Below are 13,780 nucleotides of genomic sequence, written 5' to 3'. Positions count from 1 at the left end.
AAGCTAGTGTTTTATCAAAATATTTTTGAATTTCATCTTTTCGAGCTTCGAACTCCCTATTTATTTGATCCATCATAAGTTGAGAGTCACTATAAGTGATTATGTGCTAAACATTCATCTCAATTACTAATCTTAGGCCAACTATCAATGCATCATATTTTACTTCATTGTTAGATGTCCTGAACTTAAATCTCAATACATACAAGGACTATAACCCTTTTGGACTGATCAGGCCAAGTTTTTCATCCTGGCTCATAACAAATTCGTTAACATAGAGCTTCCAATCATTTTTATCCAAAATTTTTTTCAAGCTATCCTTATAATTGTACCTAAGTTCACTCTATTACGAAGTCTGCCAAACTTGTGACTTTAATATCAATCTGGGTAAAAGGTGTAGATCAAATTCATTAAGTTTTATTGCTTATTTGATTAACCTTTCCAATATTTCAAGCTTCTGTAAGACTTACCTTAGTGGTTGATCGGTAAGGACGTGGATCGTGTAGGCCTATAAGTATGGCCTAAGTTTTTTGGCTAAGGTGACCATGGCATAGGCTAATTTTTTTGAACTGTTATAGTTAACTTTAGACCTTGTCAATACTTTTTTTACAAAATAGATTGATCATTATTTTCTCTCTTCTTATTGAACTAAGACCAAGCTCATAGCCTAATTTGTGTTGGTTAAGTATAAGTATAATATTTTATTAGTCCTCGATTTAGACAGAATAAATAGAAAAGATAAGAACTCTTTAAGTTGATCAAAAAAATTTTAGCATTAAGAAGTCTATATGAAGTCAAAGACATTCCTAAAAGTTTTGAAGAATGATAGACATCATTTTGTCGATCAGGACATAAATCGACTAAGCGTGACTATTTTACCTATTAATTCTACATCTCTTTTATCGAGATCGATGCCTTCATTTCTATGATCGCCTGAACCTTTTCGGGGTTTGTTTTTATCTCTCTTTGGTTGATCATGTAAATAAAGAACTTGCCCAATGTAACCCTAAAAGCATATTTTTTTGGGTTAAGTCTCATGTCATAAATATCTAAGAAGTTGAGAAGGCTATGCTTGACACTATTATCTACTAGTCGATCTATGCTAAGGAAGAAAAAGTTATCTTTCGGACAAGCTTTATTCAGGTCAGTAAAGTCTACACACATTTTTAATTTTTTTCTGTGCTTTTTGACCAAGACTACATTGGCTATCCATTTAAAGTAGTAGACCTCCCTAATAAAGTTAGCTCGTAATAATTTGTCAACCTCTTTCTCAATAGATTGTTGTTTTTCAAGGGCTAAAGTTTTTTTCTTTTGCTGAATAGTTTAACTTTGGGATTAGTATGTAGTCTAAAAACCATTACTTCGATATCAATCCTTGGCATATCAGATGGTGCCTAAGCGAATAGGCCAACATTATCTTTAATGAGTTGAATCAGTTGATCTTTATACTAAAGATTGACTCCAATTTACATCTATTTTTGAGGAATATTATTCCATAATGGAATTGTCCTAAGGTCTTCAATCGACTCGGGTCAGTTTACGTCAGAGTCTGATCTTTGATTGATTTTTTTTTGTTCTATTAGGTCAGGATCATTTCTTGCAAAAATAGGTCCCGATATGATGATTAGTATATTGAAAAACTTATTGAATGTATTAATAGAAGTGAAGTATATTTTTATTTAATGTTGTATTTTGGCCGACGTGTTAACTCAGTTCAAACAACATTAAAATTTGTACACCAACTTAGGAGCTCGATCATTTCTACTGTTACCTCAAAAAATTTAAAAAATAGAATAAAATTAAATTTTTATAAAGCTTAGAAGCTCAGAGCAACCTAAGAGCACACTTATCCCAAATCGATCTTATGTTCTATGTTCTTGTCAATGGTTTCTTACTCTTTATCAATTTTTTGAGTCGTTTCTTTTTGTTTTCCACCTTAGTATCAATTGAGCTACTTATCTGTTTCCTAATCCTACCTTTTATTATTGTGTCATAACATTATTGTGTCATAGACTGATCTCTTCAAACTTTTTTAACCTTTGTAAGTGTTGAGAATTTCACTTTCAAATGAGGAGCTGAGCCTATAAGCCACATAACAAATTAGCTAGATCAGCCTAATATCATGTTGTAGGTAGATAGGACATCAACTACCATGAATTCCATGACAGAGGTAATCATCTTTGGCTCTATTCCTAGGAAGATCGAAAGCTTGATAGTTCTTTTTACGAACACTTACTCATTTTCAAACCTCACTAATGTTGTGGTAATCAGCTTCAACTGATCTTTACCAATCCCTATTTTCTTGAAATAATAATAGTACATAATGTCGGTCGAACTCTCATTGTCAAATAAGATTATTTTGACCACATAGTTGTATACTAAGATTGTGATCACTATAGCATCATCATGTGGATGTTGAATCTTTTTTAGATCTTTTGAGCTGAATGAGATTAGTTTGTTTCTTTAGTCTTTTTTTCTTAGTCGAGGTGTTTACTGTCATTATCATGCCAAAGTTAAACTTCTTTTTCGTCAAAGTAGAGCTACCTCTTGTGATCACATTAACCATTTCAGTGATTGGCCTGTAATTGTTAGCTCGACCCTCTTCTTGATTTGGCTATTTTCTTTGAGCATCCCTTTTTTCTTGATCTGCTCTTACTTTTTTGCTCGAGGTGGGCACTCTATGGTCATTTCTGTAGTCTCTTTTAAATTAGTCTTATCTTTTCTATCTCATAAACCTTTTCAGCTAACCTTACATTATTAGAGCTTCAATCTCATTTTTTAAGTAGACATAATTTTTCGTATTATGGTCGATGTATTGATAAAAGGTACATCTTTTTATCGAATCTCACATTATGTTCTGTTTCAGTGGCTTAAGCCATATGAGGTTGAGATTTCTTTCGATTTGCATTAGAATTTTTTCATGAAAAGTATTCAGTACAATGCAACATCTTTCTTCGCTAGGGCTTCTAAGCTTATGTTGTCTTCTTTTTAGGAGAATATTATAGAATTTCTTACCTTTTTTTATGACTGAGGAAGGAGAATGAGCCTCTTTCACCTCCATCGTCAAAGAGAGGGGATGAGTCTCTCTCATCTTATTTTGATTTTATTGTAGCTTTAGCGTTAATGTATTTTTTTGCTATTAACAAAATGTCGGCCAGAGTTTTGGGTGGTTTTAGTGATAACGTCAACTTTAAGTAATACTCCTTATCATTGAGTCACTCGTCAGTGTAGTAATAATGATCGTCTATTCCAAGTCTTTAACTTATAGAGCTTTCACAGTAAAATACGTGACATAGTTTTTTAGAGTTTCATTCCACCCTTAGTGAATTAACATCAGGCTCAAGGTTATTTTTTTTTACTTTTTGGCTATATACAAATCTGGATAGGAATGAGTGGCTGAAATCTTTAAATGTAGTGATCGACTTTGGCTTCAGATTGCTATACCAAAATCAAGTTGCATCTTTCAATGTAGTGGCTAAACCTTTGCACATTGGAGCCTCATTTAGACCTTATATCATCATGTTAGCTCTATAAAGTTTCAAATAATCAAAAGGGTTAGAAGTACCATTATAGATCTCTAGAGTTGGCATTTTAAATCCCTTGAGAGGCATGGCTCTATCAATTTTTTTAGTAAAGGTTAAGGTTTATAAAAATCTGAGCTATCCTCAAATGCTACTACTTTTACTTTCAGCTCTTTCTCTATGGCTTACATCTGAATTTCCAAATCTCTATTTGGTTAAAGTTCGTGGTCTATTTTTTGGACTTTTGGTTATGACATGTGTAAAATTATAGCTGGGGTGGTGATGAGTTAGGTTGGTGTGCTCTTTTTCTCTAAAGGTTGAAGAAGCTTTCACCTCTTCATAGCTCGATTGTAGACAACAGCTTATCGGCTCAATGTGACTAAGTCTGAAACTTTAAAGACTTGGGGTGGGGTTATAGCTTACAACATTTGCTTGAGAGCTTGTATTTGTTCTGTTAGGGCTTGAAATTACTCTATGGTTAGTTCCACCTGTGGTTGAGCTTGGCAAACAGAATGCTGGCTTTGGTGAATTTTTGTTTTAATTAAAGCTACTGCCTCTCCTTACTCTCGGGTTCTTTTTCTTGGTGGCATTGTTTTATGCTCGGCTAATATGAGATGTGTTCCTTATCTGGCATGCCAAATGTTAGTGTCGAGCTTTAACCTGAGGGTATTCTTGTAAATATAAAAGGGAATGATGGTTAGAGGCAAAAGTAGAGGGTGTTTCTTATGTTTGCACTCCAACATGCAAGTTAGTAAAGATTAGGTCAGTAAGAAAGCATGAAAAAAAAAAAGAAAAATGAATGGGATAAACTTGACTTTATGGTGCTTGAGTCTTTATATTTATAGGTAAACTGAAATGGACAAAAAGGGAACAATTAGGACAAGGCAAAGCTGAGGTGGCACTGAAGATGTCAAACTGACCTGACATGTCAAATTGATACAAATGATTAAGATATCATTGATTGTTTGCTGAAGCCTTTAAGAAGGGAAAGGATCATTATATCCCTTTTGACCATTATATTCTTCTAACACAATTGAATTAAAATTTATAATCCAAAAACAAAGGAATCCGATCTTAACAAATTGTTGTACATAACTAAATCTGCATTTTTAAAAGAATACATAATCTAATTACAAATTTAACTTAATTAAATTAATTTGGACCCGTAATAGAATAATTAATTTGACCTTAATCCCTTCCCAAGTTAAGCAGACTCATCCTTAGTCCTATTTATAATATTAAACGATATCAGTTATCACTTGACCGTCATGACTTTCTTAAGTCATCAATAATTGTTAAAATACCAACCAATAATTTTCCTAATAACATGATTGATCCCAACAAAAGTTCTCTATCTATCTAAAATTCTATCTTCTTTAAATGCACATAGATTGGATTGTATTCTTTTTGTTTTTTATTATTATTTATAAACATAGACACGAAAAACTTTTAAATTGAAAAAACATACATTATTCATTAAATTTTTCATTTTTCATTTTAAATTAATTTCTTGTGTTGTAATTTTAAATTTTAGTGATGAGATTATTTTGTAGATAGAAAAAGAGTTTTAATGATAATAAATTATTATCATTAGATTATAATTTTTGAATAATGATTCTTTAAGGTTAATTTATGGGATGAAGTTAATTAGAGTTTATAAATAATTAAATCTCATGCCATTTGTAAGCGTTGTTTTCAATATTATCTCAGTGAATTAGAGTTCATAAATTATTAAATCTCAAATTCTACAAGTAATTTTTTTTAAAATCAATTTGGGCTAGAATATATGTTTATTTTTTATGTAACAAGTAATAGTTCTTCAAATCATTTTTTCAAACAGTTTATATAATAGAAAGTGATTTTTTTCATGGAAGTCATTTTTTTTTTTTAATTTTAATGAATATTGCAATACATTTTTTAATTTTTAATTCTTATAGTCATGATTTATTGGTATATGAAGTTAAGAAAAGTACTTGAATCCATTAAATCAATCTTTGCAACTAATTTGCTGTTTTGTATGTCATTCAATTAAAAAAATAAAAAAAAAAGTTTTTTTATTGATATTGTCATAACGTTTAGGTTGGGAGAATCCATCCATTAGACATAAAAACTATGGAGTTGCCACCAATCTTTTTTACTTATATGCGATTGGCCATCTATGTGAATATATCCTCTTTAAGGTTGTCCTAAGTGTAAATTAAAGATCCCTAAAAAGAATGGGTTCTAGTCTACATTATCAAAAATAAAGTTTGAGAGTTGATTACATGTAGAGAAGGTATTAGCACCATTTTATGCCAAAAATTGGTACCACATTAATCATGTGTTATCTTATCTAAGCCTTAATCAAAGATGGGTTTTATCATTCAAATAAATAAATTTAATCCTTTTATTTATTTACAAAACATGGTGACGTAAAAATTCTATCAAATATTAGGCAATCATGCAATCATATAATAAATATTAAATCATACCATACAAAAATTATCATGCAAATATATTATAAATCATATCAAATAGCATGTAATAATATCATGCCTAGATCATGCTAAAATATTCATGCAAGAATGTGATGCAAATATATTAATTATCATGCAATAATAACAATAATATAAATATGCAAATCAAATATAATCACACAAATATGTTAGTAATATAATCATGCAATTATGCATATAATAAATATAAACATATGCAATTAGATATCATTTAAAATTAATATAATATCATATCATGCAATAAATATAAAATTATGCAATCATAATAATCATGCAAATAAATATATTAATAATCATACAATCATATAAATAAATAAATTAATAATCATGCAAATAGACATGCAATGAAATATATAATCATGCAATTAACAATGTAAAATATGCAAATAAATATATAATCATGCAATTAACAATAAAAATCATGCAAATAAATATATAATAATGCAATTAACAATATAAATCATGCAAATATATATAATCAAGCAATTAACAATATAAAACATGCACTAAATATATAATCAAGTAATTAACAATATAAAACATGCCATTGAATATAAAATCATGCAATCACACAAATAAATAAATTGATAATCATGCAAATAAATTAAAGTCATGCAAATATATTAATAAATCACACAAATAGATTAATTATACAAATAAAATATTAAGCAAATAAATTATCATGCAAATATAATATTAGTCATGCAAATTCATGCAAAAATGAATACCATGTAATAAATATTAAAATAAGAGTAAGCAATTAAATATTATAAAAGTTATGTAAAAATCACAAAAAAAAAGCAAGTATTACTTCAATGGATCATAGGTTTCAATAATTTTTTACCTTTAAAAAAATAATACTTCTTATTATAAATCATAGTCTTCTTTTCAAAAACTCCAATTTGATCTTCTTGTAAAATTTTTTTGCTTGATTGCTTCTTCCTTATTGATTCAAAACTTTACCTAAATTTTTTCTCTTTTCAATGACCTTTTGTTTGATTTTAAAGTCAATTACTATGAGTAGGGGTGTAAATGATACATTAGTACTCGCAAGCTACTCGGGTTCGATTCGAAGAAAACTGGAATTCGGTTCGATTATTATCGAGCCGAGCTTGAGCTCGAGTAGCTCGACTTATCGATCGAGTCGAATTTGAGTATTCTTATATCCGACTCGAGTAACTCGTGAGCCTAATCGAGCTTTTATATTTAAATATATTTTTATTATTTTAATTAATAAAATATTTCGAATCCAAGTTCGAGTTCAAGTTCAAGTATGAATAATTAAACTCTTGTCCAGTATACGAATCTTGAGTAGCTCGAATTCGATCACGAATTGAGCTCGAGCTTAAAAAATAAAACTCGATCGAGCTCAAGCCAAGTATCGAGCCCCGAGTTGTGAGTCAAACTCGAGTTCGAGCTTCTCACTATTCGGCTCGACTCAATTACACCTCTAACTGTGAGGCCCCTTACTTTGATATTAGATTTAAGGTCCTTATATAAGGATTGAATTCCTTTCAATGTAGAAAAAATTAATTCAACTGAATCTAAGATTTCTATCTTATATTTTTCGATAGATTGAGCTCAAAGTTCTTTCAAAATTATTCAATCATTAAAGTTGAAATTTGAGATAGAATTCAAGAGTTGAATTGAATCCAAGATTTTTCATGCAAAATCCCACATTTTTCTTTTTTTTTTTTAATTTATTTTTTACTCTTTTTTATTTTTTGTTATTTTTACCAATTGACTTTGACTTTTTTGCCTAAAAAAATAAAAATTAAACTAAAAAATCAAAATATAAATAAAATTTAGAGCTTAATCTTTAGGTCCAAAAATCATTTTTTTTATTAAACCCAATTGCACAATCAAAATAAAAAATCGAAGCCCAATGAATTTTAAAAAATTTTTGGACAAAATAGAATGTCTATAAATATATTCAAGATTAGTTAATACTTTTTTCATATTTTAATTTATTTTGATAAAAATTTTGACTTTATTATTAATATTTTGTTTTAATACAAGATTTTTTAATTTTACACAGTTAGTTTTTACAATATTAAAGGATGTAAAATTATATTGATAAATCATTTATTAATTAAAAACTTATTTATATTTTATAATTATAATGTAAAAATATATTACTAACACATTTTAAAAAATATATATTTATTGTGCAAGCTGGCACATGATCATGTATTAATATTTTTTTTGAAAATTTTAATTTACATTTGAACCCTCTACTCTTATATTAAACATTACGTGTATATGTTTTTTAAACAGGTAACTTACACGAAATTGACTTAATAAAAAATGATTTCATTCACCATCAATAAAGTTTTTAAACTCTTTAAAAGAGATTAGTAAAATTATATTAAAAAAATTTGAAATTTAATTTAATTAATTTATATAATTTTTTTAAGAGTTAATATTTAATAAATTTAAACTTTAAATATCTGTACTTGTAATTTGTTTTCTCATTTCTAATTTATAACTTTTTTTTGTATAAAAGAATTGACATATTTTTAAGATATATTAAAAATAATTAAAAAATTAATGTAACAAAAAAAATACATTTATCAATTTTTTAACTCCATTTTGTGGAGTTTAAAAATTCTTTAAAAAAATTATAGAAAATAAATTCTTGACTTAGTATGCATCGAAGTGAATAATCTTGGGGTCTTATCAATACTAGCTCGGTCGAGTGAGACGGTTAGGCACTCAAGTTGCATGGCGCTCCTTGAGACACATCCTTTGCCCATTCATAGCCCCTCAGGCCAGTATCAGATTATATTTACAAGCGGCCAATCAGTTCTTGATTTAATAGTAAGGAAAATGTTTTAGAATTTTAAGATTTTATAAGATTATATTTACAAGCGGCCAATGAGTTTTTGATTTAGTAGTAAGAAAAAGATTTTAGAATTTTAAAATTTTAGAACCAAATTATATTGTGTGAATTTATTTCAATATTATGTTGAATTTTTTTTATTACGTAATATTTGATGAGTAAATATTCATTTATATTAGTGTAATTTTTTTTTTAGTTTTTTGATCAAAATTAAGTGTATGACTCATTTAAATGAAAATAATATTTTTAAATTTAATAATTTTGATTCAAGAGTTCAAAAAAGTGTAAGAGTTATCTAAATGGATTCCTTTTCATACTTATCATAATTATAACTTATACTTTTAATTTCATAGAAAAAAATTATATTTATAAGTAAAAACATATATTATTATATCATATATTATCAAACAATTTCAATTTGGAGTATTCTACCTATAATTATTTTATTATAATATTATAGTTATCTAATCATAATAAAAAATTATGTAAGAGTTTATTATTTATAAGTGTGGATTTTATATAAAATTTTAATGATCCTCATATAATTTTGAATTATAATTGATTAATTGTAATATAATCATTATAGATAATATGTTCTTATTTCAACATATATGATATAATTATTATATCATATCATGTATCAAATTTTAATAAACAAATTAAAAATATATAAAAATTAATAAAATTTTGATCAAATCTACTGAAATTGGTTTCATTGATCATGTGCAAGCCCATTGATATTAGATTTTATGTATAATTTAATTTCGGAAAAGGTTTTAAAAATTTTCATTTCATACAAAGAAATATTTTCTTGAAAAAGTAACCTTTCAAAGCTTTCTACCATTAAAAATAGCAACCAAATCAATATAGTGGAAATTATACGGTTGTATTTCTTTTATTTATTTTGGTAAAAAATAAATATATTTATTTGTGTATTTTGCTCGAATGAAATTGTTGCAAATGGATGGATATAAAATGGACAAACAGTGATATTACTATACTAACAATACATGAACAGTGCAGATATATGAATAGTGCATGGAAATTTGTGCCGATAATTATGGTTAAAGAAGTCGGAGAATTCCCATAATCCACGTCATAGTCATGGAAGTCAAGAACATGCCGTGCTAAAATTGGAGTCATTTTCTCCAAATATTAGGTTTAATATTTGTCCTTTTTATTTGAAGATTCAAGATCGTTTGTCTCTTACCTAAATAATAATAAATAAAAGAAAAAGTGGTGTTACTTTGTGTAAGCTACTTGCTAGCTAATAGTAATTCCATTTGTAGAAAGGCTCAAAATGAATTAATGTAATTCGTGTAAGCATAGCAATAAAAAAAAAAATTTATTCCTTCGTTTTTAATGTGAACCCATAGGCCAGAATTAAATTAGAAGACTAGTTGACTATCGTGCGAAAGGAACTGGCACAAGCCGCAGTTGAATTTTCCCGATCTATGAGGACCAAGACTTTTGAAAGGTTACTAAGAGAAGGTCCAGTTGAATGACGAAATCTAGATGGTGTTAGTGGAAGATTTTGTTTTTTTCTTTTTCCGTGACATAATTTTCCATGGAGCAATTAATTCACTTGGAAAATGTAAGTGGTGGGGATCCTTTTCATGTCTATATAAGGGCTAGAAAGTAGGGGTTTTAGCAATAGAGTTTCGGCCTTCCTTCAATTCTTCTCTTTTCTTTTGTATCGTCTCTCTATGTCTCTCATGGGGAAATCCTATTTAGCCGGTAACTTTGGTTTTATGGCTTCAACATTGCTGCTGTTTGGCCTGCTAATGGCATCCCTAGATATCTCAAGTACTCTCTCTCTCTCTCTCTCTCTAAATAATATCAATGGTCCAGTAATCCGGTTTTCTTCGTTATCTAAAAAATCATTTTTAATCACATTTATAAGTATGGATTCTACTATTCATGATTGAATCCTACATGAATGATGATAATAACAAGTGCACTAAAAAATAATGAACACAAAAATGATAGAAAGGAGCTCAATCCACATATATTAAAGTAGGTTTGGTTCATTAAATGGAATAAAACTTAAAATTTTGTAATAATAGAATGAGGTAGGAATATGAAGGAATAGTTATTTTATAGTTTAGTTTATGGAAAGGAATAGCTATTGTGGACATATTCCTGTGTTTGGTTGCACTAGTGGCATAATTTGTTGATGTAACACATTCTTATTTTTAAGCTCTTGTTACATCTAATGCAGGTGCTCAAATAGGTGTTTGTTATGGAATGCTTGGCAACAACTTACCACCAAGGCCAGAAGTTATAGCTCTCTTCAACCAGAGAAACATCAGAAGAATGAGACTCTATGATCCAGACCAAGCTGCTCTCCGAGCTCTCGGAGGCTCCAACATTGAGCTGATGCTAGGGGTTCCAAATACCGATCTTCAGCGTGTCGCTGCCAATCAAGCCAATGCAAACACTTGGGTCCAGAACAATGTTAGAAACTATGGCAACGTTAAATTCCGCTACATTGCTGTTGGAAATGAAGTCAAACCTTCGGATCCGGTGGCACGATTTCTAGTCCCTGCCATGCAAAACATTCGCAATGCAATTGTTGCAGCTGGCCTAGGGAACCAAATCAAAGTTTCCACAGCAATCGACACAGGGACGCTGGGAGAATCTTTTCCTCCATCAAAGGGGTCTTTTAGGTCTGAATACAGGCCACTTCTCGATCCCATCATTCGCTTCCTGGTGAACAACCAAGCCCCATTACTTGTTAACTTGTACCCCTATTTCAGCTACGATGGCAACCCGGCTATCAACCTGGATTATGCTCTGTTCAGATCTCAAAATCCTGTCGTCTCAGATCCTCCCTTGCAATACCGTAACCTTTTTGATGCCATCTTGGATGCTGTTTACGCTGCCCTGAACAAGGCTGGTGGCGCTTCTTTGGAGATTGTTGTGTCGGAGAGTGGATGGCCATCCGCTGGAGGTGGGGCACGGGCAGCAGCCAATATTGATAATGCAAGAACTTATAACCAGAATTTGATCCAGCATGTGAAAGGAGGTACTCCAAAGAAGCCTGGAAAGCCTATAGAAACTTATATTTTTGCCATGTTTGATGAGAATAACAAACGGGGCGACGAAATTGAAAGACACTGGGGACTGTTTCTTCCAAATAAGCAGCCTAAATACCCAATCAATTTTAACTAAATGGAGCTGCTGATTAAAATCTGTAAGAGAAGGGCATTTCAGCCATGCTATATTATATTTAGCGAAATAAGAGCATAGTGCTTATCCCTGCTTAAGGGAGAGCAAAATAAGCGTATACCAGCTGCTAGAAAATATTCAAAATAATAAAACTCACAGGATTTACATGTTACATGTGATGAAAAGTTGTGTCTACTTTTTTCTTCAAAAAAAAAAAAAGTGTTTACTCTTATTTGTTACGAGTTCTCTCTTTGAAAAAAGATCTATTTAAATCAAAATTAGAAAAAAATAAATTTACGTTGAATCAAGTTTGTACGCATGTGGAACAATACATGCAAAAGCCCCTAACAATTTTCTTTAACTCAAATCAACTTTTATTATGTTTATCGTAGAAAACTTTGTTAAAATAACAAAATATCAATCGGATCGAACCTAAATGAAAAATGTTTTTCTTTAAATATTAAACCGAAAAGAAAGAAAATATATAATGTAACTATGAAATTTTAGATAATAAATTTTTTTGTTTAAGTTTTAGATGAACATCCAATTTAAAATCAATTAATAACAAGTAGAGTGATTATTGTTATACTTTTGTGTCCAAAATACTTCCAATTTAATATATGTGAGATTTACTTTATTTTAAGTATAATATTTTCTCTCATGTGTAACATAATGGATTTATCATGTGGCCTGAACTTCATGTTTGTAAATATAATAATCTTTATCATGTGACATAAATTTCACATTGTAAGCATAATAAATTTATCATAAAGAAGCTAACGAATAAAAAAATACTTATTTTGATATTATATTAAATTTTAAATGAACATTTAACTTAAAACTAATTAATTGACAATAAATAGGATGAGTACATAACTTCAATTATGTGCTCAAGTTGCTTCAATTTAACACGTGTGAGTTTTACTTTTTCTTTAGTGGAACACTCTCTCATATGTAGGATAATATATGGAAGTGATGATAAAATAAATCTCACAACCATTTAATTAGGATGATTTAGACATATAAATATAACAAAAATCATTGCACTTGATGAATTACCGTTTTATATATATATATATTTATCTTTTCCATCTATATTACATTGTCTGAGAAAATAAATAATTCGAGCATAAATGTTCTAATTGCTAAAAGCTAAAAAAATAATAATAATAAAACAACTCATTTCATAAAATAGAGTCACAACATTTACTAAATCTATCTATCTAGCTAATTAATAAAAGTATATATGAACCTTATTTTACTTAATTATATCAACCATTCTTTTTTTTTTTTTTTTCATTCAACCATTGACCGACTGAATTGTAATTAGATTCTGTTACAAAATGAGATAAGCTAAGTTTTCAGCTTGCCCCACGGTTTGGTATAATTTCGGTTTTACTAAAAGCTACAACATTAATATTATAAAAATTAAATGTTGATGCTAAAACATAATCCTGGCATTTGACGCTCAAACGAATGGTAAATATTTTTTTTCCATTTCATAATTTATTAAAGCGGAGTCGAATAAATGGGACACATTATAAAAAACATAAAACTAGATTCATAAACAATAATTGCTTTAATCAAAATAAAATTATTAACTTTAAATCATTTGCTAAAAATAATATTAAATTTTGGGACTGAATCTCAAATTTTAAAATTAAATCCAATCCAATCAAAATCTAAATTATTAAAAAATATTTAGCAATAAAGTTTTAAAAATTAGTCAATTTTGCACAGATGTAAATCTAAAC

The 13,780-nt window shown here is 28.8% G+C and overlaps 1 protein-coding gene across 1 annotated transcript; it reads left to right on the top strand.

Annotated features, from left to right (window-relative positions):
* Nucleotides 1-10,507: 10,507 nt before the first annotated feature.
* LOC111284095 (glucan endo-1,3-beta-glucosidase, basic isoform-like) lies at nt 10,508-12,198 on the top strand. The gene is made up of 2 exons (XM_089743775.1): nt 10,508-10,661; nt 11,077-12,198. The coding sequence occupies exons 1-2, from the start codon at nt 10,562-10,564 to the stop codon at nt 12,027-12,029; spliced, it is 1,053 nt and encodes a 350-aa protein (XP_089599901.1). The 5' UTR covers nt 10,508-10,561; the 3' UTR covers nt 12,030-12,198.
* Nucleotides 12,199-13,780: the final 1,582 nt, after the last annotated feature.

The sequence above is a fragment of the Durio zibethinus genome, chromosome 14 (genome assembly GCF_047325235.1).
Source record: "Durio zibethinus cultivar Kanyao isolate XHJ-2024 chromosome 14, ASM4732523v1, whole genome shotgun sequence".
Lineage (NCBI taxonomy): Eukaryota > Viridiplantae > Streptophyta > Magnoliopsida > Malvales > Malvaceae > Durio > Durio zibethinus.
This window is presented reverse-complemented; position numbering and strand designations above follow the sequence as displayed.